Source organism: Molothrus ater, chromosome 14 (genome assembly GCF_012460135.2).
Source record: "Molothrus ater isolate BHLD 08-10-18 breed brown headed cowbird chromosome 14, BPBGC_Mater_1.1, whole genome shotgun sequence".
Taxonomy (NCBI): Eukaryota; Metazoa; Chordata; class Aves; order Passeriformes; family Icteridae; genus Molothrus; species Molothrus ater.
Genome location: NC_050491.2, coordinates 12,994,990 through 13,020,064, shown reverse-complemented (window position 1 = coordinate 13,020,064; position 25,075 = coordinate 12,994,990). Strand labels below are relative to the sequence as shown.

Here is a 25,075-nt window from a genome sequence, read left to right as displayed (position 1 = left end):
TGGGCAGGGCAGACAGTCCTTTAATGATTTGTAACCGGCTCCCTGTAAGCATTGTCAGCTCCTCACTGCTGGATTAGTGCATGCTTGACAGGACTGTTGCAGCATAATGCACAATGAAACACCACCATTGAATCAGCCAGGATATACAATTACAAGGCAGCTCAAAGATCCTTATTTAACTCAATTTTCAAAACCAGGATTGCCAAAAAAAAAGCCCCAAGTGAAGTGCCAGCTCAGTTCACAGAGAGACTTTTCATCACATTTTGTGTCTCAGCTACCAAAATGTACAGAAATGCCAGATGTCACAAGGAGAGACAGTGTAGCAAAGCCTATAAATATTCAAAATTATTTTTCCAGCATGCATTTGTAATTCATAAAAAATGGAACTATAATGAATTTCAAATGGCACATAAATGTTCAAATACAAGACACTCCTCTGTGCTTTCATAATGCTTTAATATATGTCTGGGTCGTATAAAGCTGGTGTTTAACTTGCAAAGATGTGACTAAACCCCCAGTCTTTTAACCAAAATTACCATACAAAAATTAACAATTGCAGTTTCAACGTTTTTCAAGTGAGGATTTATCTTCCTGTTGTGCACACACAGCAGCTGTGAAAGCCTGCAGTAGACAGAACTATTCCAGCAAGGGTGAGGGAGGGGGTAACCTTTCATCTGAACAATTTTCAGACCAACAAAAGCTTTTGAATAAGGAATCTCTCTGTGGTGATGAACTTGACCTGACAAGCACCTATGTGAAGTGAAAAAAACCTCTGTGCTTGAAATGTGGGAACATTCAGTGGGATTTTAACTACAGACCTTTCCCATCAGACACAGGTGGTGTGGTAGGAAGCAATCCTGTGCTGCTGCAGCGCTCCTGGGGCCAGTGTGGCTCAACAGCATCTTCCCAAACCTCTGCTCTGCCCACACCATCCATGCAATCCCAACCCCTTCCCCAGCAGACCAGGGATTCCCTGCTCCAGCTACATTTGAAAGATAAACCCCTCGTTGTGACTAACTCAACCCCTCCTCTCTTTCCCAAATCACATTTTTTGAGTAATTGTCTTAACCATGACTGGAAATCCTTTCAGGAGACTCATTATTTCCTCTTCTTGGAGATGCTCTGCATGTTTTTGCAACAAGTCACAGGTTCTTGAACAGGCAGATACACAAAGGTGATTTAGGACAAATCCAGAAATGCAATCAGACTTTGTAGTGCATTGGAACAAAAGCTCTTTGAAAGAATAACCTACAGTATAATTTTGATCAGGTAAAGAGAATTCTGATTTACAAATAGCTCTCCCAGAAATCTGGTCATTTGATGTAATTACATTGTGTGAATTCATATTTTAGGTCTTCTATTATCATTAATATTAGGTCAGCTGTAACTGAGCAGGCCATGGATGGGCAGTACTGTGCAGTTCTTGGAAAAGTACAGACTCCAACTTCAAAACCAGAGAAAAATCTTTCAAAACAGAATACTTCAAAAACTCCATTGTGTATTAGGCACTGAGCAGCATTAAATCCGAGGATGTGGTGGGAGAATCCACATGCAGAGAACAAGAACCAAAAAGCACAGCACAAACACAGGTGTGAGCTGGGCTGCCGTGCTCAGAACTGGACTCCACATGAACAGAAGTGCTAATGAAACAAACCAAAAGGATTACTTACAAAATGGTTGTGGGTTTCTTGTGGGTTTTTTTCCCACATGGATATGTTTAATGGACACAGAATCTCCACTCTTCATTTTTGCCAAGACAGAACAAAGGACTGTTGCTTCAACTGTTCTCTCTGAAATCTGGTTTGGTTGGAGAATATGCAATTGTTTCAGTATCTTCCCCCAGCACTTTTGTCACCTCTCTCTTAGACAGGATTACATTAACCAAAAGCTCTACAAAGGTACCAAATGTACAGTCTGCCTTCACTGTCACAAACACTGATGAAAATATTGAGAAGAAAATTTCAAGAGCACTTTAATATATAGAATGAGTGGGATAGATGTGTGGGGCTTATTTTAAAGAGACAGCCTTTATTTAAAGTACTTTGCTTTGTAGATCTTATAAAGTAAACATTACAATACTTCTTTTTTTTTCCCACAAATATATTAAAATTGTTTAAATTTAAAAGGCAATTCCACAGACTGATGGATATTTTTAAAGAAAAAAAATCTAACAGAAATAGGCAGCTCAACTAAAACTAGATTTTTAACATTCTGTTTTGTCATTCCATCTTTAAAAAAAAAGAAAAAAGGAAAAACACACTTTTCACCCAGATTTTCTTTACAGCAATAAGGCAACTCCAGGAGATTTGGATGAGCCCCTTGGAGATTACAGATACTGTAACTGGCTGCTCCTCATGCTTTATTACCACCCAAAGGTGCAACTATCCATTAATCACAATCACATCTGTGCATTAAAATATAAAACTTAAATTACAGATTTTAAAAATATTACTAATAGACTTCCCTATCATAAAATGCTTTACATTTACAGTACTTGAACTATTTCAGTTCTGGGTTGATGAGGTTTAAGCAATTTACCACTGCAAGAGTTAGACTCTGGAGCTCACAAACAGCACAACCCAACCAGGGGCAGCAATAGTCGGTAGTGTCATAGTGCAAATCAAAATAAGGAGTGCAGAACTGCACTAATTGTGTACATTTCTAAAATATAAATGAACAAGACGAGCTCTTATATTGTACATGCAATAAATTACAGTAAGCATATGGCAATGGGGCTGGGGCATTCTACAAGTGTAGCTGGTGTACCAGAGCTGAAGCCTGTGAAAGATAGGACTCAGTAAACAAAACATTTCAAAGCTCTGTTGTCACTTGAACTCTGCTTTCATGCTTTGTACTTCTGCTTCCCCGTCTCGCTGATCACACAGATATGCTGAAACAAAATAAAATAAAAAGGTCCTGTTAGGAAAGTGACCAAGATTTGACATCAATAACAAGCTTCTGAAAGCAACACAAGTGTGCTGTACACACTTCAGGAGGAAGAATCTTCTGACACTGTTTATGCAGAAAAACTTAGGCCTTGTTTTGGTCCAAAAATCTCCACATTGCCTTCTTTTCCCACCGATTGTCTGCTGAGTCTGGTGATACCCAGATGAAGAGTTAATGATAAAAATAATAAAATGTGAGCCCTTCTTAACTTCTTCCCAGGTCTCTCTCTTCTTTAACTCTGACATAACTAAGCAAATGCACTTGTTGCAGAAATCTGGTGAGACAAGAAACTTCACACAAACTTCACCTTATTTCAAAGCTGACAGTTTTGCAGCCTCCACTCTGCATGCAGCAAAATAAATTTTTTTTGTTTTATCAGAGCTCCAAACGCTGCCCTGCTGCTCTCAGGCTTATTCTCATCACTGGAATATGAGGCATGATTTACAGAGCAGGGAGAATGATGTAAGGAGATTTCCCTTCCTTCCTCCTCCCCAGTTTTAAATGGAGAAAAACATACGGGAAAAATTACTTACGTTCAAATCTCTGAAGTATTCATTGTAATCTAGGGCGTATCCCACAACAAATTTGTCTGGCACTTCAAATCCAACAACTGAAAAAGTCACCAGAGTGTTAGAAAAACAACCTCCTAGAGTTCACTAGATCTTTTTACAGACACAATATGGAATTTTATAGATATAGATTGCAACTCATTTTATTTCTTCCACTCTAGTACCCTCAGATTAATATTTCAGCCATTTTACAATTTTAATTACTTTGTTGATTTGTCAACTAAAGGAAATTAAATAGATGTATTTATTGGTTCCCACACAGCTGCCTGGTCCTAGTCTGCAAGAAATTAATGGAAGCTCTTAAATTTCCTGACAGGATATTATTATGAGAATGTAAAATTCCTTGAAAATGTCCTCTGACTTTGCAAACATGTGCAGAAGTGCCAATCCTGCCTGGCAGTTCCTGATGCCTGACATGCCAGCACAGCAGCAGTGGATTTGTGAGCACAATGTAAGTTCCCCTCACAGCACTGGAGCTGCACTCCAGACAGGGCTGCAGGAAGGGTCATTTGCAGGTTTCAGAACCAGGTGTGGGTTGGCTGCTTTGAGTTTGCTTTTGGCTTTGATTTGTTGCTGGTTTTTGTGTTTGGTTGTGATTTTTATCTCCCAAAAAGTTTGCCTAAAAAGAGGACATCAGCCATTCCAGATTGTCTGAACAGCTCTAGCAAGATACTTTGTCAGGCAGAACTAGTCCACACTGTCTACACATACTATAGAATTACCAAAATAAATTAAATTAACAAAAATATAAAAATTACAAAGGGTTTTTCTCCCTCTGCTAAAATGAAAGACTCCTGAGCAGGAGAGCTGTGTCTTTTTTCTCTCCCTGGCAACAATGAGAAAAGCAGGGAGATAAACTGTGCAATTCAAATAAAAGGCTGTGGGCACTTCTAGAAAAACTAAGGTGATGTTTAGCACTTAGTGGGCCTCACAAAACAGGGATAAAATGGAGGCCCAGCCATTGCTGCCTTCTTGTCTCCTTCAGAGCTCACATGTCCTGCTCTGACAGGTTGTCTCTGGGGACAGATGGCAAAACAAATCAGCTGCTGCATGCAGGATGCTCCAAAGGCACCATTAGCCCAGCTAAGCCTCTAATGAGATCCCAGGAACGAGGGGTGTCCTTCAATGAGGGGAGCACCTCAGTGAAGCCCTGAGGTATGAAAAGCTTCACTTACAGAGCATTGTACAACCTTGCAAAGGAGGAGGAAGAGGATGTGATTCTGTGCTCAATTCTCTTCACTTTCATAATGAATGGAAGAGGAATTCAGCCTCTGGAACATGATTAAAGTACACAGCCCTGCCCAAGGCAGGAGGAGCTGTCACTCCCACCACTGTCTGCCCTGGATGCTCTTCCTTCACTCACAGTCTTGGGACAGACAGGAGAGGACAAGAAGGGAGTAATTCAGATGCCCAGACATAACCAGTGCCAATTTAGGCATTTTAACACTGTAAACTTTTATCAGACCTGCTACCCCATGTAGTCCTCCCACATTCTTGGGGACAGCCAAGTGGCAGGAGGTAACTAGGCTAAGGCACACAAATCACTCCCCAAAGTGTCAAAAGGTGAATCCAGCAGATTCCACTGACTGAAGCATGACTACATGCAAGTTGAGAGAATTCGCACATGACAAAGGTATAACCTAGACCATAACATCAAAGTTTGGTTTTCAATATAATAAAATGTTGCAAATGTTACAAATCCTGATTAACTGTCTCAAAGTACATTCCAAATATTTAATTATCTAAATAAGAGCAAACTTTATCAAGAATAATTAGTGAAAACCTGTTTGGAACATCCTTGGGCTTTGAGCAAAAGATCCACAATACAAAGACACACTTTTAATAATGAAAAGTGGTTGTCAAAAGTCACTTACAGTCCGGCCGGTATCCCACACTTCGAGGAGTTCTTTTCACCAGCAAACTGTCAAATAAAATTAATGTACAACTGAAACAGGGAAAAGCACCATGTACAAATATATGACACTGTTTTGATGACAGAGAAGCTGAGTTAAGCCTAAGTGTGCATAACTGACAGCCTAATTACACATATTTCAAACCATTATTTTACTTGCAGGCACAAAAGATCATAATGACAAAAGCAAAACTTTCTATCATTAATGGTTCACAGCCTAAAGGCTGACTAACAGGTCTGCAAGGAAAAGGCTGGGAGACACTGATCTGGATGGATTTTCACTGTCAAAAGTTACTTAGTGGAATTTTAGGTATGTTAGGAACTTGAGGTGCAATTTACCTTGTAGGTAAAGAGGCAATAGTCTGGGAAGTAGCCCAAGAAAAAAAGCCCAACAAAAGCCTAAGTTTAATGAAGGAAAAGTTTACCTGCTTGAATGTGACCTCAATTGCAGTTGCACAACTTGTCCTTAACTGCTTTTCACTGGAAGTACTAATTACCCCCATAAAGGAAATGTAATTGTTTCTGATGGTCAGAAGGGTAAAAAGCATGGAGATAGAGAGCTGGGGGTACTGTGGGAGAGAGAAATGCCCTGCTAGCTTAGTTTGATTTGCTCATTATTCAGCAGAGCACTTCTACCTCGTATAAGACAATCCCACAGGCCTGACATTTGTCTGTCTGAGGAAAAGCAAAGGTGGCTGATGGCTGAATGCAAACAGGACCAGCATCACTCTGTACACTGAGCACAGACCCCCTTCCCTCCTGCATCAGCCCATCACCTGTGGCTTCATTTGCCACAGTCACAGTTTTGATTTTAGTTTCTGGAACTTCTAATTGGGAGACCTAATTTTTGAGAATTGGTGTAGAATTTGATCAAAGAAACCCCAAAATAGTGCTGGCATTAGTTCGCATCTCCTCACTACAACTACTTAAATGTGTGAAGGAAAATAAATAGAAACCTAAAAAAAACCCCAAACCAAACCAAACAAAAAACCTCAAAAACCCCAACTCAATCAACAACTACAACAACAACACAACAACCAAAAAATTATCAAAGAAGAAAGATATATAAGAGAGAGAAGTCAAGCCACTAAGAATGTAAGACTATCTAGAATGATCATGTTTCCCTAGACAGGTCTTTCCCTGGGCAGACCCAAATTACTGCAACAGGTTTAAAATACAGGAAATTGGTTTTTGGACTATATTAATGATATTAATTTTTGGACTATATTAATGATATTTATTTTTTACACTGTAGTGTTACAACACTTAATAGTGACACATATTTAAAAACTGGCCAGGGGAAATCCACAAAGCCTCACCTTCAGCAGGTCACCTCCAGATTACCAGCAAGAAGAGCTGTTCTGGTAAGTCTAACAACTGCTTTGACATTGTTATGGCAACACAAGTGATTAGATATTACACCCAGCAATCATTATGCTTTTATTAAAAAATACACAACCACAGCATAGCAGTGGAAGAGATGTAATTTAAAAAGAAGTAGGAGGAATGTTGATATTGGTTAATAATACAATATCACCCTCAATATTTCCTGTTGGTTGCAAGTTGTTTAATTATGAAATGTTTTGAAATGAATTCATTAAAGGTGTAACTAAGTAGAAAAGCTGGAAGAGCACATGGCTGGGTGACTCTCACAGAATGACCTCTAAAGCTCAGCTGCACTACACACACTACACACTCACTCATGTTAGTGTGCAAACCAATTAAAGTCCACAATTTAAGAAGGAAAAACAGAAAATCTCCATTGCACAGGTACACCACTGCAGTATAGTGAAGTTCAGACAGTGCCAGCAGAAAAAAACATCTTTGGAGAGACACTACATACAAGTAAGTGACAACCACTCCTTTTTCTTATTCCCCCTTCTAATTAAAGTCTACATTTATGAACTAAATTTGTGCTGAAAATACCTCTATTAACTTGAGAGGGTATTTCTTTTAAGATCAAAAGATTTCAATTCTCCTAGATACTTCTAAACTTGGACTTCAGTGCTAAAAGCCCACAAACTTACCATAATATGATAGGCAAGAGGTTTTCAGGCATGCACAAGGTTATGCCCTTGTGAAGCACAGGAGCTATTCCAGCAATAAGACTGGAAAGAACAGTGTTTCCAATATCCTTAACATATATATGTGCTTACAGTATGCAAAAGTGCTTTAGGAGTTTAAACAAGTAGTGACTTCAACAAATCACATCACATATGACTCCTGCAGAAATGTTCCCTCCTGTTTCTCTTCCATGGAAATGTTTTCTATGTTTGTTTTTACTTGTTGGTTTGGGGTTTTTTTTAAACCTTCTTAAGGTGAAAACCAGCACAAATAATCATCAAACATTTACCTGGCTACTTTCACCATCTTTGGATTGTACTGTTTAAGGAGAGACAGCAACGTTTTCATTGTTTTACCAGTATCAATTATATCCTGAAAATAAAAACACTCATGTAAGACAGAGTATTAACCATGTCAGAGTAGCACTTTCAAGTTTCTACCATTGAAATTGCTCATTCACAGCAGCATGAAAATATTGCAAACTACAGCCAGTAAAAATGCTCACAACCAAATCCAGGTGGCACAAAACACAGAGCTGGGCTTACACAACCACACTGGGTAAAGTGATCACACACATTAACAAGAGTGCTTCACTGCTGTGGATAACCATGGCTTTGCTGAACAAACAGTTACTGCAATGACCTGCTTGGCTCCTTTTGGATACTGTGCTCCTTGCAGCAATGAGATAATGTTTAATTTGAGTATGATAAGAGTAATGTTAGTCTGGCTGTTGAGCTCAGTTACAGAGTATTCCACAGGAAGAAAAGCAAGAAGGGAAAACAGGCAGAACAACTCATTACTGCAGTTAAAGGAAAAGGAGTATAATTTACTTTACAGAGCCAAGAATACCTGAAGAAATTGCACAGGGAAGTCTGAGTGCAGTTCTGAAGTCTAAAACGCACTAAAATAAATGTTGACACAGCATTTTTATCCCATTCACTGCACATATAAACAGAAAATGAAAAGAGAATATATGGCTTGAAACTGAAGCATCAGAAATGGCCTCCTCATTTGGACTAAACAATCCCACCATCTTTAAGAGGGACAGTCCTTGCCCTGGCCTAAAATCAAATCTATTTGAAGTGAAGGAGGCAGACAGCAAAGAAGCAGCAATATCCTGGTTTCATCTGATTTTCCTATAACTCTTAATTAAAATAAAAATCAAACAACAAACTCAACAGAGCACCTGTCAGCATTACCATTAACACTCAATGCTTTTAATCATTAAACTTCATAGGAGTCAAAGAAGTTGTACTGGTATATAGATAAAAATCAAAGTTGCTAAATAAACAGCTACTTCCATGCTCTAAGAGAAAAGCAGAACCTATTACTGGTTTTCTGTTGTGTGATGAGCTGTTTATTGGAGATGAACTTCCATTTTGTACAGAATTTTTTTGGACATTAAAGGGACACAGTAAAGCCTAGCACTCAAGACATTAAATTTACAATAGATGTGCATTTTACCATTTGACAGTTAGAATGGTGATCAGCAAGTGTTCATATCTGACTCTGTAAGACGAGTCAATGGACAGATGATTCACTAAACAAATAAGAAACTAACCTAATCTGGGGATTACATTCATCTGAAATGGAGCAGATACACAATTAAACACATCTGTCTATCTGAAGCAAAATATACTTCAAAGGACACTGATCACACAGTGACTGCTGGATACATACTATTTTGGTAGGAGTTTTGGAACTGCATGTGCTTCCTGTGGAATAATATAACCTTCTCAAATTAGAAAAATAATACACAGAAACACATTTTATGGGAGGAAACATCCTTTCCTTTGGCTGATGCATCAGTTGCCATAGTTCTTTCTTTGCTTACAAACATGCCATTTCCATATTTGGAGCCTTAACACATTATTAGATTGCACATCCGCTTTTCCTGTCTACTGCTGCTGCTTCCCTACCCTGAAATTGTCAGTTGTACTCAAGGAAAGTGACATTGGCTGCACGTCAGCAATGGTGTTCATCAAGATAGAGGTATGAAAGCAAGAACTAAGCAACAGCACCTACCAGGCAATCAAATTGAGCTGTACTGAAGCTGCTATCACCCAGAGAACCATGACAAGACAGAGGAAAGGGAATTCAGCAATTACAAAATGCCAATTAAGAATTAGCATTTTCTGTGTCACTATTCTCTAAACAAACTACACACAGGGACACTGGGCTTAGATCTGCTTTTCATGTATTTTAGGATACTCATACCAGGAATCTCTTTCTACCTCTGCAGTTTAGTTTAGTTTCCTAACTTGCTGGGATGAACCCAGAACAATAACATGCTTAGTACCACTTTTTTTTCAGACTACTTTTTCAAACAAAAAAAAAAAAAGGGAAAAAATTAGACATTTTAGAATTGACAAAATCTCAGAAAACTGAAAGAAAATACAAACCATTTTAGATGGATGTTTTCCTGGTTAAATGTAGCAATTGAATGCAATTTGAGAATTCAAAACACAGCTTCGTTCAAATTCAGAGACCACTTGCAAAATTCAGGCCTGAAATCAGAAGCTGGAAACCTTGAAACCACAAACTGTAGGTTTTCTGGCTTAGGAACAACTTCTATTAGAACTCTTTTACCTGTCAAATTAGAACTTCCAAGTGAAACACAGTACTTACTTCTACGATCAAAACATTCTGGTAGGAAGAAAAAGAAAAACAAATCCATTAGTATCTAGACAACATACAATTTCTTATTAATCTTCATAACTCATTTCCAGTGCACTTAAATATTTGCACCACCATTTATGTATGTTTACATGTGTTACAGCAACTGCTTTGTAGTATAACATTTCTGATGCTCTAATAACAATTAGCTGAGATTCTTCTCAACTGTTCATGCTAAGTACAGTCTTTGAATTACTCATACTTTGAAAATTCTAGACATATGCAAAAGAGATCAAAACAGAGAGCATAGAATTACTATTCTTCTAGAGAAGAGTGTCCTACTGCAGAGACAGGTACAATTCTGTCATACCTGCATCCTTTACATTGACACACGTCTTAAAAATGACCTATGTGTGAGGAGAAGGGGAAAGTGATGTGTTCTGACAGAGCAGGAGCAGTGGTGCTTTTAACCCCTGACATCTGGCTCAATGACCTCCACAGAATCACTGGAGAAAAGAAGATTCCCAATTTACATTCTCCTATTTCCTCCTCTTGTCACTGCCTGTCATGAGGATCTGTGTTCCTGACGTGGGCTGCACCTTACACATCTCAAGAGAATGAATTCCCACCACTCCTCCAGAGGAACAAACACAGACACACACACACAGCTGGTACCCACCTTTCCAGTCAGCGTTGAGAGGTCATCTCCCCCAATGACTTTGATATCTCCAGTTGACTGATCATTCTAAGAAAGAGGAGGGTGAACATTTGCATGACAAGAATTAAACTGATTTTCTTCTTGCAGTAAATGTCAAAACTGTGAAGTACACAACTGGTAAATGTTAAAGCTTTCAGAAGCACAGCAACAACAGCATCTCTATGAACAAAGAAATTACAAGTGATCAACTTCATAGATAGTTTTTCAGATAAAAGACTGTTTGACAAGAGATTTGCATCAACACATAATCTGTGACCATTATATACACATATGTATCTAAAAAGCAAGGACTTACTATACATTCTCTACAGATATAGAAACAGGACAAAAAACACTTCTGGTTTCCAAGCTACAGGATGCTGTATAGCTGGTAATTTACATTTTAAACTTTGTTGCTTTAGAAAGTCTTACTCTGAATAAGAATAGGCAATCATAACAAGAATAGCCAGCAAACAAGGCACTGATTGCTATTTAGAACAATAAGCTACAAAAATAGCCCGAAAAGTTTATGCTTGGTTTACAGCCAATATTAGTAACAAATCAAATTAGTTCCTATACAATTGAACAGCAACACAGGTACACCATCACTACACTGCATATTGCTTCAGTAAATCTAAACTGTGATAAAAACACTCAACTGACTTTAAACCTTGCAGTGTCTCACAGTTCATATTCGATGTCATATGCAGGTGCTAAGTTCCTGAGCAATGAAAGGGTGAAAAAAGAGTTAAAGATTTCTGACATTGGCTATAACCAGATTTCCACTGGCAAGAACTTTGTTTAATCATTAAGCAATGTTTTAATTATCTTCAGGAGCCTTATTTCCGAGTTCAGTACTGGTAAGACTTTAATGCTTTATGGTTTAACACATAAGAGTTTTACTGTTTAGATCTGTTTTCACTGCCTCCCTGTTGTCACTGCTGGAAAACAATAACGTTTTACAAGACTGTGACTCCTGACTCAAGTGACTCCAAGATCACCTTTTAAAGTGGCATTTTAAAAAGTTCCTTACAGTATCCTGCTGGAAGGTTTGGTTAGCAGAGTCCTTTCAGAATACTGCTGTGACCAGTCTAACCAGAGTTTACCACATACTCCACTGAAAATCCAGATTTTCACCAGTGACAGTGCAACACATCCACTGTCTTTGGCTGCCCTTCATGAGTACACAAGCAACATTTGCTCATTTCCATACTTAAATGCAGGAGACATTCTTCTTGCAACACAAACAAAATAAACTGTTTGTCAAGAATAGTGAGAGCTGAATCTGATCACAAACACTATCTTTCCATTTCTTAACAGCTTGCCAGATCCTTAAAATTCATCTGTAAGGACTTGGAAAACTGAAGTTACAAGTGAAGTTTAATCACAGCTTGATCACATCAGTTTTCTTAGACAATTATTCTGGGTGCAGTACAGTATGAATTTTGCATTGCAACACAGAAAAAAAACCCATAATCTTGTAAATATTAAATGATCAGTTTGAAACAAGAATAGAACTTCAATTACATCAATTACAGAACCATCACAAAAGTTCATGGGCCTCATTTATGCGACCAGGATATTTTTAACATCTTTTATGCAGTCTGTAAAGGCAGGCAGCATGATCCAGTAATCACATCCAGAGACAGCAACAAGGGAGCTGAAAGCTCCACCTCCAAGTGTCCATTACAGTTGTGATGATTTTCACCCACTGAACACAGATCCCTTCCTGTAGCAAAGCACAGATGAAGACTACAGAGCAGATTTAGCATTCTGATACTATTACTGATGGAAGACCCAGTCAAGCTGTTACATACATGTCCACAATAGGATACTCTTATCCAGTCTATCAAATTATGCAATCTAAAGGACCTAAATTTGGATATTAATAACCACCTAAGAGAGGCTACAGAAAATAAATGGTTATGAATAGGGTAGTGGAGGCATCACATTAGCAGCTCCTCACTCATCCAGAACAAGAAAACATTATTTTATAGAACTGGCTGACAAAATCAAAAACCCTCAAGCCAACACCTCAAGGAAAATGTCTGGCTTCAACAGCTTTCTGTCTACTTTTCTCCTCATACACTTGTTTCTATAGTAAAAACAGGACTGTAATCTCCATAAAACTTACTTTGCTGCTCACTCCCCTATTAATATCAAGGCACTGTAGTTCTGAGGGGGAATAAACAAAAACAGCTGAAGTAAAGAAATGATCCAAAACACACCTAGGAGATCAGTTAAAAGTCAGCCTTGCTTTTTAGCAGAGACTTTTTTCAGGTGTTTCAAACTATTTCTCCAGTATTTTTTTTCTGAGTTAGAAAGTAGAGAGCATGAAGGGTGTAGTCTTTGTACTGATTCTTTAAACAAGGTAAGTAAGTTATTGGAAGTGTTCCTAAGTGAAGAAAGCAGAAGATACACAATTTCCACTCCAAGAAAAAACAGGTGGAAGTCATAATTTCCTATTCTTTAACCTACTATTCTGTAATAGAGACATTCAGTTTTCTGCAGCTTTTACAGGCAGAATATATGGGCATGTGGGGGCTTTGGGGTGAAGGGGACTTGAGGCAGGAGCCTCCCCTTTTGGGAGGCACAGTAGAAAAGAGGCTCAGACTGCTCTCCCTCACTGATTTTAACACAGTGCACAAGCACAAAGTGCCTTGTGAGATACAACCAAGGGCTGGCAGAGCCCTTCTGCCCAGGCCTGCACTCTCATTAACGCACATAACTGAATTAGTGCTCTGCAAACCCCAGTGTGGTCTCCAGGTAACCACTGGACAGGCAGCTGTGTGTGCCCCAGGCTGCCTGTCCTGCAGAAGGACTGCACCAAAGCCACACACAGCTCTTGGCTTTGTCAGGACACTTTAATGGAGAGCTTGAGAGGAATCATGGATTTATCAAGTTCTGCAACAGTTCAGGCTAAGTCTGTAAATAACTCCATCTCAGGTTTCACAGTTTAATGAAACAAAAGATGAGAGTGATTTTTTAAACTTGGGAATCTGTATTTTTCTGCTGGAATAGGGAGTGGGCTACAGCTGGGACAAGTAACCCTGACTTCAATGCAAAGCTACTGATAGAGAACAAACAGCATAACATTGTGAAACAGTGTATTTAAACACTCTAAACTAAAACAAAAAACCCATCTTATAGATGGTCTTAGGGAAAAAATAATAAATTTCTGAAATCTCAAAAACATGAGACTCGGCTGTCAGTAAGCTGGAAATCATACTGTGCTGACAAACATCTGCTTCTTCCCCCAACCTGCACAACATAAGCCCTCTGCTTCCCTCTGTAAAACCCAAAAGTTACCTCGTGTTACAGAATGTTCTGTTTCCCTACAAAGTTGAATACTTGTGTTCAGAATCAAAAGAAATTCTTCCCCTAAAAATCTAAACTCAAGGCAACCTATGTCTTGTCTTGAAAATGTAATGCCATATTCAGAGCTCATTAATCACAAATCTATGTTTATTTATCTAGTGTTTCCTCATGATCAAATACAACTAATTTTGTTCATTGTTTGGTTCATAAAAAAAAAAATGAGATAGGGAACCACTTCTGCAGCTTTCAAGTCATCCTGTCCAAGAATGATGTCTGGGCCATATAAAAACTCTCAGAATTAAATTTTTGTAGTAACAGTTGCAGAAGAATTCTCTGTATTGGTCTAGAGCCACAGCTTTAGAGATGGGGTAGAGGGCAGAGAGGATTTCGCTGAACAAGTAAAGGACATGTAAAAGGGTCTCTCTCCTCAGCTAATGATTCTACTGGGGTGAGGAGATATCAAGGTCTAAAAGAAAACACATTATATAATAAGGTAGAGAAAGTGTAAATTGGCTTGTGACTCTTAATTCCCTTAATTATTTGTTTAATACTAGCATATTAGAGCAGTAACAATATTAAACCACCTCTGTTAATAATTTGTAGTCAACTTAGCTAAAAATTGCACAGTACTGCATAGATACTTACACAGTAACTCTTCAACCTAATGAAGTCGACTGTCATGGGGATTGATTTGTCACTGTTTCTGTTCAGGGCTTTGATGTAGTCTAATAAATCAGCAAAAAATTTATAGCCACCCTTGAGTACACAGAGTGCCACAATGTGGTGTCCTCCCATGCCTTTCATAATTTCTCGTGCCAGTCTCTCCGTCCTAAACAAAACCAAGGAAGAGTGAGCTGTCATAACATTCCATTGTCCATCACAGCAGCAGCGTTTGACACACCTAGCAGCAGCAAACACACGCAGCAAACCTGGAAACACATTTTGCTTGGAAATATTTGCCCACTACTTGGGTCACTTTTACACCTTATAGGCCAACAAGGTTTTGCTGTTCAAGGTTAATCCAACAGTAGCACTGCCAAATGCGCTTGTTTTCCTACCACGGGCAGCCAAAGCAAACCTCAACACCCTGAAACTGTTTCACTGGCAGATAAGAGACATGAAGGTGTTTTCTCCTTCCAAATACAGGTTCAGCTTCCATGCAAAGAGCAATGTAAGTTAACACAACCCCAAAGGCAGCAGCCCTCACCAGATGACGAGCAAGAAAACGCTCAAATTGTAAACTGAAGAGTTGATGTTAGTTTGCCAAACCAGAATGCCAGAAATTTGTCCTGAAAGCAGCATACAATACCAGCAAGACAGAGCAAGAGAATGCTGCACCGTTTTTCTGCAATAATTGTTTCTAAATTTATTTTGCCATTTATTTTAGAAAGCATGGTCTGCATTTATTGTGTGCCAGCTGACAGCAGGTTTCTCAGAGAAAGCCAACCATCATAAACGTTACGTCAATTCCTTAATGATGTGTACTTTGTCCAATTTTTGTCCTCTATATGGACTTCCAACGTAAAGTTTTAATATTTAAAAATAATTTTTTATAGGAATGTTCATTGTATCTAGTCAAACAGAACCATGCAATATCTAAACATATTCCTAGTCACAAGATCCCCTGGAAGACTCATCCAGCACCACTCATAAAAGGCTTAAATTCACTGAATTTGTTGTTCATTCTCACAAAGAAAATTAGCAACTTTCAACCACAAAGTAAAACAAAAATGTCTTGTAGGCTTGTAAACACATTTCTGATCACACAAGACAAGGCTTGCATAGCACATCACAGATTTCAGAAACCACAGAAGTGATAGATTGATATTTGCAGAAGATAATGTCTTTCTTGGAAAGCAGGAGAAAGTTGGATGTTATTTATCCACCACATCAACATGAGAGACTCTAAAATGATGTGATTAATAGTTTACTTTTAGTAATATCATGGAAATTCAAGAGACTATATTTTCACACTGAACTGACACAACAAAATGTCTTCTAGTTAGAATTTAAGAAGGTCAAACATCAAAGAAACACAGGAAAGAAAGTCCTAAGTTGTTACATACTACAAAATTTTGCCTGAGAATTATGACCAATTTTCAAAGAATAGCATGACTGCAAATGTACAAACTCTTAGAAGCAAAAATAAAAAAATAAAAAAGGACAGATTATTTGTCCATTTGAGTCTCTAATTAAATGTAATCTATTTAGACAGTCTCCAAGCAGCAAAATTATCACTGGAAGATGTTTATTCCAGTTTCATGCAATCAGTATACTGTCTGAAGTCAAACAAACCTGTCCATGATGAGCCCATGAGGAATATAGACTTTTTCCAAATCATCTGCATAATGTTTAGGTATGCAGAACAAATCCAGGTCATAACCTTGTTCATCATCGCCAATCTGAAAAGGAAACAGGGAGAGATTTCTATGAAGCCTTAGAGAAAGCCTGTGCTGATAAACTTCAAGTCCTTTGCTTTATTCAGTAAAAACTATCAAACCCATGAGTAAAACCTATCAAACCCACAACTCTCATCAGAACCACCTTGCTTTCCCCCTCTCTAAAAACATCAGTCACACTGAACACAGAGTAAAGTGTAATCTAAGAGTTCACAAGAGTTACTTGAAATACTGTGAGTTGTTATGTAATGCAATGTGTGAAAGCCCTACAACGTTCTCCTCCAGTGGAGAGCAGGAAACTGAAGTTACTACACCTCAGTGAAACTCTATATTCCATTACAAAAATAATCAAGCTTTTTAACCCCTTTGATTTTCCTAGTGTAATGCAAAACCTGCAATTAAGCAAGCAGAGGTTCTGACATGGACACCTTCCAAATCTCCACAACACTCGATCACAACAAAACACACGAGCCAGTGTGCAGGACAAGGCAGGAGAGCTACGTGAGCGTGACAAGTTAATGCTGCTGTGAAACAACTCTGCTCCAACCACCGTTTCCAAAATGGAGAGGTTCAAGATTATTCAGAATCTGAAATTAAAGCTTTCAGCAACCTGTTCCACATGGGGAAACTCCCTGTATGAAACAGCCTGCAATGCTGGCAAGGGTATATTAATTAGGATATTAATTAGGACAAGGGATTAGCAAACATACATACATAAAATAATGATACTGAACACTGCTGAGGTTCAGGGCATGCTGTTACATCAAACAGAGCCTTCCTTGAACCCTAACCCTGCTGCAGCTTGAAAATGATGTGGTTTTTAAATTACTTCCCTCTCTGGTTATGTAGCTGAACACTACCATGTGAAAAAGAATTTTAGAGGGAAAACAGAGTGTTAGTGCTGACAGTTCACCAGGGCAGGCATTTTAAGTATCCATTTTGGCCACTAGTACCCTTGCAGGACTCAAATCTTATTTCAGTGCCTGTGGAAACACTTACCTGGCCAGTGGTCTGACAACTGTTTACGTGGGGTTTTTGCTGATTAATCTTTAATGAGTATTTAATCCGGGAAATTTATTATTTCGCCTCCCATCCAAAGCTGACCCTGTGTGAGCTGCACACACGCACAGCAAGAGCTCGTGGTCCCTGCAGTCCACAGGGACTCATTTTAAGAAATAAGGCAGGTCCTACGCAAAACTCATGGGGTTTTTCCTTGGTCAGACCCATCATTACATCCAGCGTGTGTACTAAACCTTCCGTTCTGCATCTGGCAGGGAATGGGCCCTTCCTACAGGTTTTATTAGGTTTTTTACGGACTGCAGGGATTTACTGTCGCAACCTCGCGGCCGTCACAGCTCTCGGCCATCAGACACCGCACGCACTTCATCAGCACTAGCACTTGCTTTAAAACGATAAATAAAAATGAGCACTAAAAGCCTCAGCAGATGCGGCAATTACACAAAAATACCAAGGATGCTGCTCCTGCAGAACCAGACCCCGCTCATACACGTGGGGCTCTCCCGAGCGGAGCCTCCCGCACGCCGCGAACAGCAACAGGAATAGGAAGTTGTGCGGCGCTGGGGGAAGTTCTTCCACCTTCGCTCCGGAGCCGCCAACGCCGGCTCTGCCCGCCGCCCTCGGGCTCGGGATCCCCCCGGAGCCCACCCCGAGGCACCCGCGGCCGCTCCGGGAAGGGACGCGCTCGGCCGGGGGCACGGAGGGCAGGGACGGACACCCGGGCCCGGCGCCGGGAGGCCGGGGCTGCCCTCAAGGTGACTCCCCGGGGCGGCGGCTCTCGGCGCCGAGGGACGCGACATGACATGATACAACACACGATACGATACGCCACGGCACGCCATGCCACCCCTCGCGTTCCCTCACAGATCACCGTATTCCGAGGGGCAGGCGGGGGACAGCGGCCCCGGCGCCCAGCATCCCCCGTCCCGCGGGCGGCAGCCCCCGCACTCACCACGATGCAGGGGCTGGGGGTCGCCATGGAGCGCGGCCCGGCCGGCGGCGGCTGCGGGCGGCTCGGAGCGGCGGGAGCGGGCGCTGGGAGCGGCGGGAGCGGCGGCGGCAGCGGGCGGTGGGAGCAGGAGGCGCCGCGCCCGCTGCGGCCCCGGCGCCGCCTCCGCGCCCTCCGCGCTCCCCGCCCTCAACATGGCCGCTCTCGGTATACGCTGTGCAGCGGCTCGGAGAGCGGCCGGAGGGACGGGGCGGAGGGGACACATCACTGGAGCCGTTCCCTCGGTGGGGCTGTCCCCATCCCAGCAGGGTGCAGGTGTCCCCCCGCTCTCCCACGTCCCCACTCCTTGTCTTGGGAGCTGAGCCTCCCCTCCACAGCCCGCTGCGCGTTCGCCGTCCCCTCAGGATGACAAGGGAAGGTGACGGTGCTGGGTCCAGTTCTGGGCCCCTCAGCTCAGGAAGGACATTGAGGTGCTGGACCGGGACCAGAGAAGGGCAACAGAAGTGGGTGAAGCCCCTGGAGCAGCACAAGTCTGCTGAGGGAGCTCCTGAGGGATCTGGGGGTGTTTGGCCCGGAGAAGAGGACGCTTGGGGAGGACCTCACTGCTCTGCACAACGCCCCGATGGGGCTGTAGCCAGGCCAGGGTCGGGCTCTGCTCCCGGGGAACCACGACAGGACAAGGGGACACAGGCTTAAGAACATGTTTGGGTTGGACATTAGGAGGAATTTCTTCACAGAAAGGGTGATTAGACATTGAACAGGCAGCCCGGGGAGGTGGTGCCTGGAGGTGTTTAAGGAAAAACTGAACGTGGCACTCGGTGCCCTGGGCTGGCTGACAAAGTGGTGTTGGGCCATCGGTTGGACTCGATGATCTCGGAGTTTTTTTCCAACCTAATTGATTCTGTGCTTCTGTGGCTCCTGATGTCCGGGGGAACAGGGTGGGTATCTGCTGTCATTCCAGAACCAGGCACAGGGATGGATGCACATCCATCAGGTGTTTACATCCATGGAGGGGCTCCACAGACAGAGGTAAAATAATAAGAAAGCATGGATAGTTCCAGTGGTCTCAAATGAGAGAAAGAAAAAAAAAGCGTCAGCTTTTCCTGTAGGTGTGGACAATAAGGATAATTAAGGACAACACAACAGTGCAGATGGAAATTCATTATTTCTTATTATGTAGCAGCTGAAGACTTTCCCCTTCTTTTTCTAAGGGATGTTAACCAGGTTTTATTTCATGGTGCATAAAATCTTGGTGTCAAAAAAAAGGATAATGATTCTTAAAAATAACTTTACTCATAAAGAACTGTAGCAATCACCCTCTGATATGCATCTAGCATTATTACTGTTGGCTCAGAAAATACAGTGAAATCAAATTAAGTGTTCCTTTGTATGAAACAACCAATTTAAGTAAATTTTAACTAAGCAAATGGGCACGATCCTGATCCCTCGTGAGTGCTGTATTGTTACAGTCTGGGCGGGTTAACTGGAGTGGGTGGAACTTTATCAAGTTGCCTGGAGCAGCAGAATGAAACATGCCCTGCAGCTAAGGGATATCAGGAATGTGTCATAGCTGGACTGTTTCCAGAAGGCCAGGGAGAACAGCTGCCCTGTCAACTTCAGGGAGAGCCTGACATTAGTGGGCAGTGGGCAGTACCTATGGAGAGACTCTGCAACCTCAGAAGAACTGCAGGACCTGATTGTATTTTAGTTACTGAAGTGGTTTCTCATTAAAGACTAATATCAATGTCTGCCATTAAAGTAGCATCCAACAGGACCTTTCTGATGGCATGCAGGAGTTGATGGCTTGACTTCCATGTGGTTTCTCCCCAGCAAACAAAACCACTAGTCCTGTTTTGCCCTTCTGGATGAACAATTTCTTTGTTCCTCCTGCCAAACAGCGCATTCCTGGATCCAAAGCATTTCTGGTCCCACTGGCACCCCATTATGGAGGGAAAAACAGATTTACAAAAGCAAAAGTATTTGCTGATATTACAGGGAGCTGGTCAGCTGAGATCAGCACCAGATTTAGAAGATGACCAATTTTGCTCTTGCTGGTTATGAGGTCACTGAGGCTTGCAGGGCAGGTGAGGGAGGGGGTTCAGAGGTACCTGAGAGCTGCACATTTTCTGTCTAGATGATGCATATGGTGGGAAAGCCAAAGTTTTGATTTCTCTGGTATGCACAGCTTTTTACAAGGCAAAATAATGTAATAAATGTGCAGAGTGTTTTGTCTCTGAGTAGACTTGTAATTTCATAATTATTTCAGCCTCTTTTGCCAGCCAGGCGTATCTCAGTGCTCAGGCCCAGTGAACCATGGCCTGTGTGAGCACCAGTTGTAAATAATTTTATTAATAGACTTTTAAAAACCTTTCTTGCTGACCACATGTCCCCACTGGTGGGGTACCTGGAGGTAGCAACTGAGTATTCATCTTTTGGAAGCACCTGAGATGGTGTGCAGTGGGTCAGATCTTCAGGTCAGTGCCCATTCACCAGTCCCCTGCTCTTCTCTCCATCTTTCCTCCCAGCTTTGACATTGCTGCTGGGTGACTCACAGGGAATCAGCAGAATTAATCTGCTGGTTTTGTCTCACAAAACAAGTCTCCTAAAAAAAGCAAAGAGTACCACCAGTTTTCAGCAGATTAACTAGACCAGCAGGACTCCCTTGTGACCAGAAATTTGTCTGTGCTCACAGAATGGGGGAAAATGAAGAATTCCAGGGATATTAACCCAGTCCTGAGAAGAGCACCACTATTTTTAATCAAGAGGAAAACCAAAAAGAAATATCTGATTAAATTATATAGAGATAGAGAGTATTCACTAAAATGTGAATTTAGCACACAAGCATCCCATCTTCTTCATGGCTGCAAAGAAATCTTTCCACTCTCACTAGCAATTTAAATTAGCATATAATTATTTTTCTAGCCAAATGTTTCAAATGGGAGAGGAAGCCAGATGTACCAAAACATCATTTAAAAAGAGACACACCTTTCCTAAGAAATATGGAATAGATTTTGCTCGTTGCAAAATACCTTTTAAAATAATTTTCTTGTTCTCTGTCTTGTTGATGCCTGCAAAAAATTTGTCATCACAGTGATTCTCAGTGGTGGTGTTCTCCATGGATTTTGGAAAGTGGTGTCTATCTACTTATTGGTTTCATTTCTCTCTCTCTCTCACTGGATGGTGAGAGTTTATCAAATTTTCTCTCCCTGCCCAGATAATAAGTGACAATTTACTTACCAAAACTAAGATAAGCAAAACATCTGAATTGATGTACTTCTCTGGAGCTGTACTTCACTTCCCCTTTTCACTAAAAATGTTTTCACAGTCCAGGATGGAGGTTGGGGGAATTACAGACAATTGGTCTTTATTCAGTAGTGCAAGGACTGGTCAGTGGCACAAAAATTACACAAGTACTACAAAACGCAGAGCAGCAGCTGATCAAAAATGTGAACCATGCTGAGAAACACAGCCTGGATGGCTGCAGACCACGGCCGCTCTTGGGGCTGGTATTTGTGGCATTTATCAGCTTTCACTTGCAGACACCCGTTCAGAATTGGGGGCTGGTATTTGTGGCATTTATCAGCTTTCACTTGCAGACACCCGTTCAGAATTGGGGGCTGGTATTTGTGGCATTTATCAGCTTTCATTTGCAGACACCCGTTCAGAATTGGGGGCTGGTATTTGTGGCATTTATCAGCTTTCATTTGCAGACACCCGTTCAGAATTGTCCTGCAGCCCTGGCCCGGCAGGACCAGACAGGCTCTGTCACAACAGAGCCGAGGCGGCGCTGGCACCGCGCTCTGCGCCCAGCGCTGCCCTGCCCGCCGGGAGGGACCCGGCCAGCAGAAACTGCAGCAGGGATTATTGAAAATGGCACTGAACGAGCAAAGGCAGATCCGGGCACTGCAGCAGGGCATGGGCTCAGCGCTGCCAGACCTGAGCACAACCCTGTGCTCTGGGGCCTTGTGCCCATAGAGGCTCCCAGGACTGTGGTAGCCCAAGCCCCGTGGCTGTGACTGAGCACAGGTGTGGTGAACCTTCTCCCAGCAGCTCTGGGATCTGGGCTTGTTCCTCTCCCTCCTCTCCAGAGACCTTGTTCCCTGACACAGGAGAGCTGTGAGAAGTGGCTGGGATGGAGAGGAAGGCACACCTAAAATCCAGAGACCTGCCCGAAGGATATTTTGTTTGTTTGAACCTGTCCTAACACAAGGGTTGAAGCCTGAGCAATGAAACTACCATTAAGGTATTTTTCTTTTTTGTTGTTGGAAATTGCTGTTTTCTGACCTCAGCTTGACTCACTTGATGGTGTGTTCTGATGGAGTTGCTGACTGAGTAAGAAAATAAAGTTCTTAAATACAACCACAGCTCAGCACCAGCTGCAGAGACGCTTTGAGAGCTGCAGCACCAACCCTTTGCTGTATGAGCAGGATCCCTGCTGCCACACGAGGGGGACACCAGTGTTTATCAGCCACTGTCACATGGACACCGTAAAGCCCAGGCTGACCTCCTTCCACTCCTCCCACACCTCCATTGACTGCAGCACAGCCCTTCCCACCCTCAAGGAGTCACCTGAGGTCCTCAGCAATTCCTTTGAGCAGCAAAGCAGAACAAAGAGCAGGGCCATGGAAATAACAACAATGAGATTCCTTTCTTTGCTCTACAGCAAGGAATAGTGAGAGGTACATTTTCTCCAAGGGAACCTTTTCTGCTCCCCTCATTCAACATCAGCAAGATACCTGAGTGACCCAAAAGATTCTATGTGGGACATTTCAGTGTAAACTCTACCAAAATTAATGTGACTGATGGCAGCCACATTACCCTGCTTGTTTCTCAAAATTAAATGGTCTCCAGGAACACAGGAGAGGACAGATGTCCACATTGCAACATGCATGTGCAGCAAACTCCCAGGGCTACACAGGAGTAAAAGGACTTCTGGGAGATGGGCTGTGCATGGGAAGTGCTCTTGCTCTTAGTCTGGCAGCTTATTTTAGCCAACAACTTAAGTTAACACAGCCTCAGTTTTTGCAGTCACTCCTTAGATGATGGCGTGAAGCAAGAAACCAAGGGAACCCTGCAGCAGGACTTCAGCCTGGGATACCTGCACTGGAAGCTCATTTGCACACACCTTTCACTGGAGCCTGAGGGAGGGCTGGACTCCTCCAGATGCAGGAGGTTGGTGCTGGCAGGTCCTCCCATTAGGGAAGGGCAATTGAGGGAGGAGAGCTGTGGTTGCTCTGTGAACAACCCCTCAGTTGTTCCAGAGGAGTGAACAGGTTCATCTGCTCCCACCAGGCACCTGAGTGCAGGAGCTGCCTGCAAACTGCAGAAGCATTTCTAAAAAGCTGTAAAACACTTGTTGTGTCGTGTATCTGAGGTGTCTGCACAGCCACACACAACTGAGCCAGGTGCAAGGATTGCTTAAAAAAAAACCCCAAACCCGGAGCCTGTTGACACCAACAGTGGCAAAGGGGCCAACAGGCGTGAGGACAGAAACTCAGAGCAGGCAGGAGGCAGTGGCAAAGCTGTTTGAGTACCAGGGGAGGAGGAAGAGGAAGAGCAGCCAGATCAGGTAACTCGCTGACGAGACACAAGGGCTGCACACGCCAGGGCTGGCGGGTCCAGCTGGCTCTGCCTCAATGAGCATCAGGTGTCAGGGCTCACATGCCAAGGCCCCTGCCTCCCATGCAGATCCTGGCAGCCGTTCAAGTATCTCAGAAATCTTCTCTGGGCAGATTACAAGGGAGGATGAGACACAAACACCAGGCCAGGAGGGAGCTGCACTTCAGGACTCCCCTCACCTTTGCAAGTCTTGAGCTGTGTGGTACGAGGCGGCAAGATTGTAATTCAGATCCTCAAATATGAAATGCTGTTCTAGGAGCAAAACCTCATCTGAAGCTGGATTTGTGTTAAGGGTGCAAGACTGGATGAGGTGCCTGGTAAGGACAGAGTCCAATAGTTCAGTTGAAGAATGCTTTTAAAACTCAGTTTATATTTAAAAGGGAAAATAAATGAATTTTTAGAGTCCCAAGCTAAACGACCAGGCAGCAAGAGCTAGAATTCTTGCTGTTACCCATCCAGAACTGCTTGAACTAGTAGAAAACACCTTCAGAAATCTATCCTCAAAAAGTCCCATGAAACAGGGGTGGGAAGGGGTAGAACTGCTCTCAAAGCAGTTCCCATAGCACTGAGAGAAAACAACCTTTTTTCTGGGACAGAGAAAACAGGGCCTAACCTGAACCCTCCCTCCAGACAGCTAGAAAGCTGAAGGTTCCAGAAGAGGAAATAGGCTTGATGCTTTTTAAAGCTGTCTGGCTGCAGATGCTGACCTGACTTAGTGAACATGTTTGCAGAACAGAGCACGTGTACCTGCGGCTGCAGAAATGTAAGATATCATAAAGTGCTCAGCAGAGATGACAATAGGAGAATTTTGCCTCACATAACACTTTTTTTGCCTAACCTCTGTTCTTATCTCTCAAGTGAAATCCATTCCTCAAATTGTAAATCTGTGCTATCTGATGGGCTAATACAAGTTTTACACAGTGATAGCATCAAGAGTTTTTAAATTTACTAAGGCTTATCAAAGTCTCA

General features: G+C 42.1%; 1 protein-coding gene across 1 annotated transcript; it reads right to left on the bottom strand.

Moving 5' to 3' along the window:
• Window positions 1-1,947: 1,947 nt before the first annotated feature.
• HPRT1 (hypoxanthine phosphoribosyltransferase 1) lies at window positions 1,948-18,610 on the bottom strand. The gene is made up of 9 exons (XM_036402181.2): window positions 18,491-18,610; window positions 16,418-16,524; window positions 14,768-14,951; window positions 10,787-10,852; window positions 10,120-10,137; window positions 7,781-7,863; window positions 5,390-5,436; window positions 3,480-3,556; window positions 1,948-2,890 (listed from the first exon to the last, which is right to left on the bottom strand). The coding sequence occupies exons 1-9, from the start codon at window positions 18,515-18,517 to the stop codon at window positions 2,843-2,845; spliced, it is 657 nt and encodes a 218-aa protein (XP_036258074.1). The 5' UTR covers window positions 18,518-18,610; the 3' UTR covers window positions 1,948-2,842.
• Between the last annotated feature and the right edge of the window lie 6,465 nt (window positions 18,611-25,075).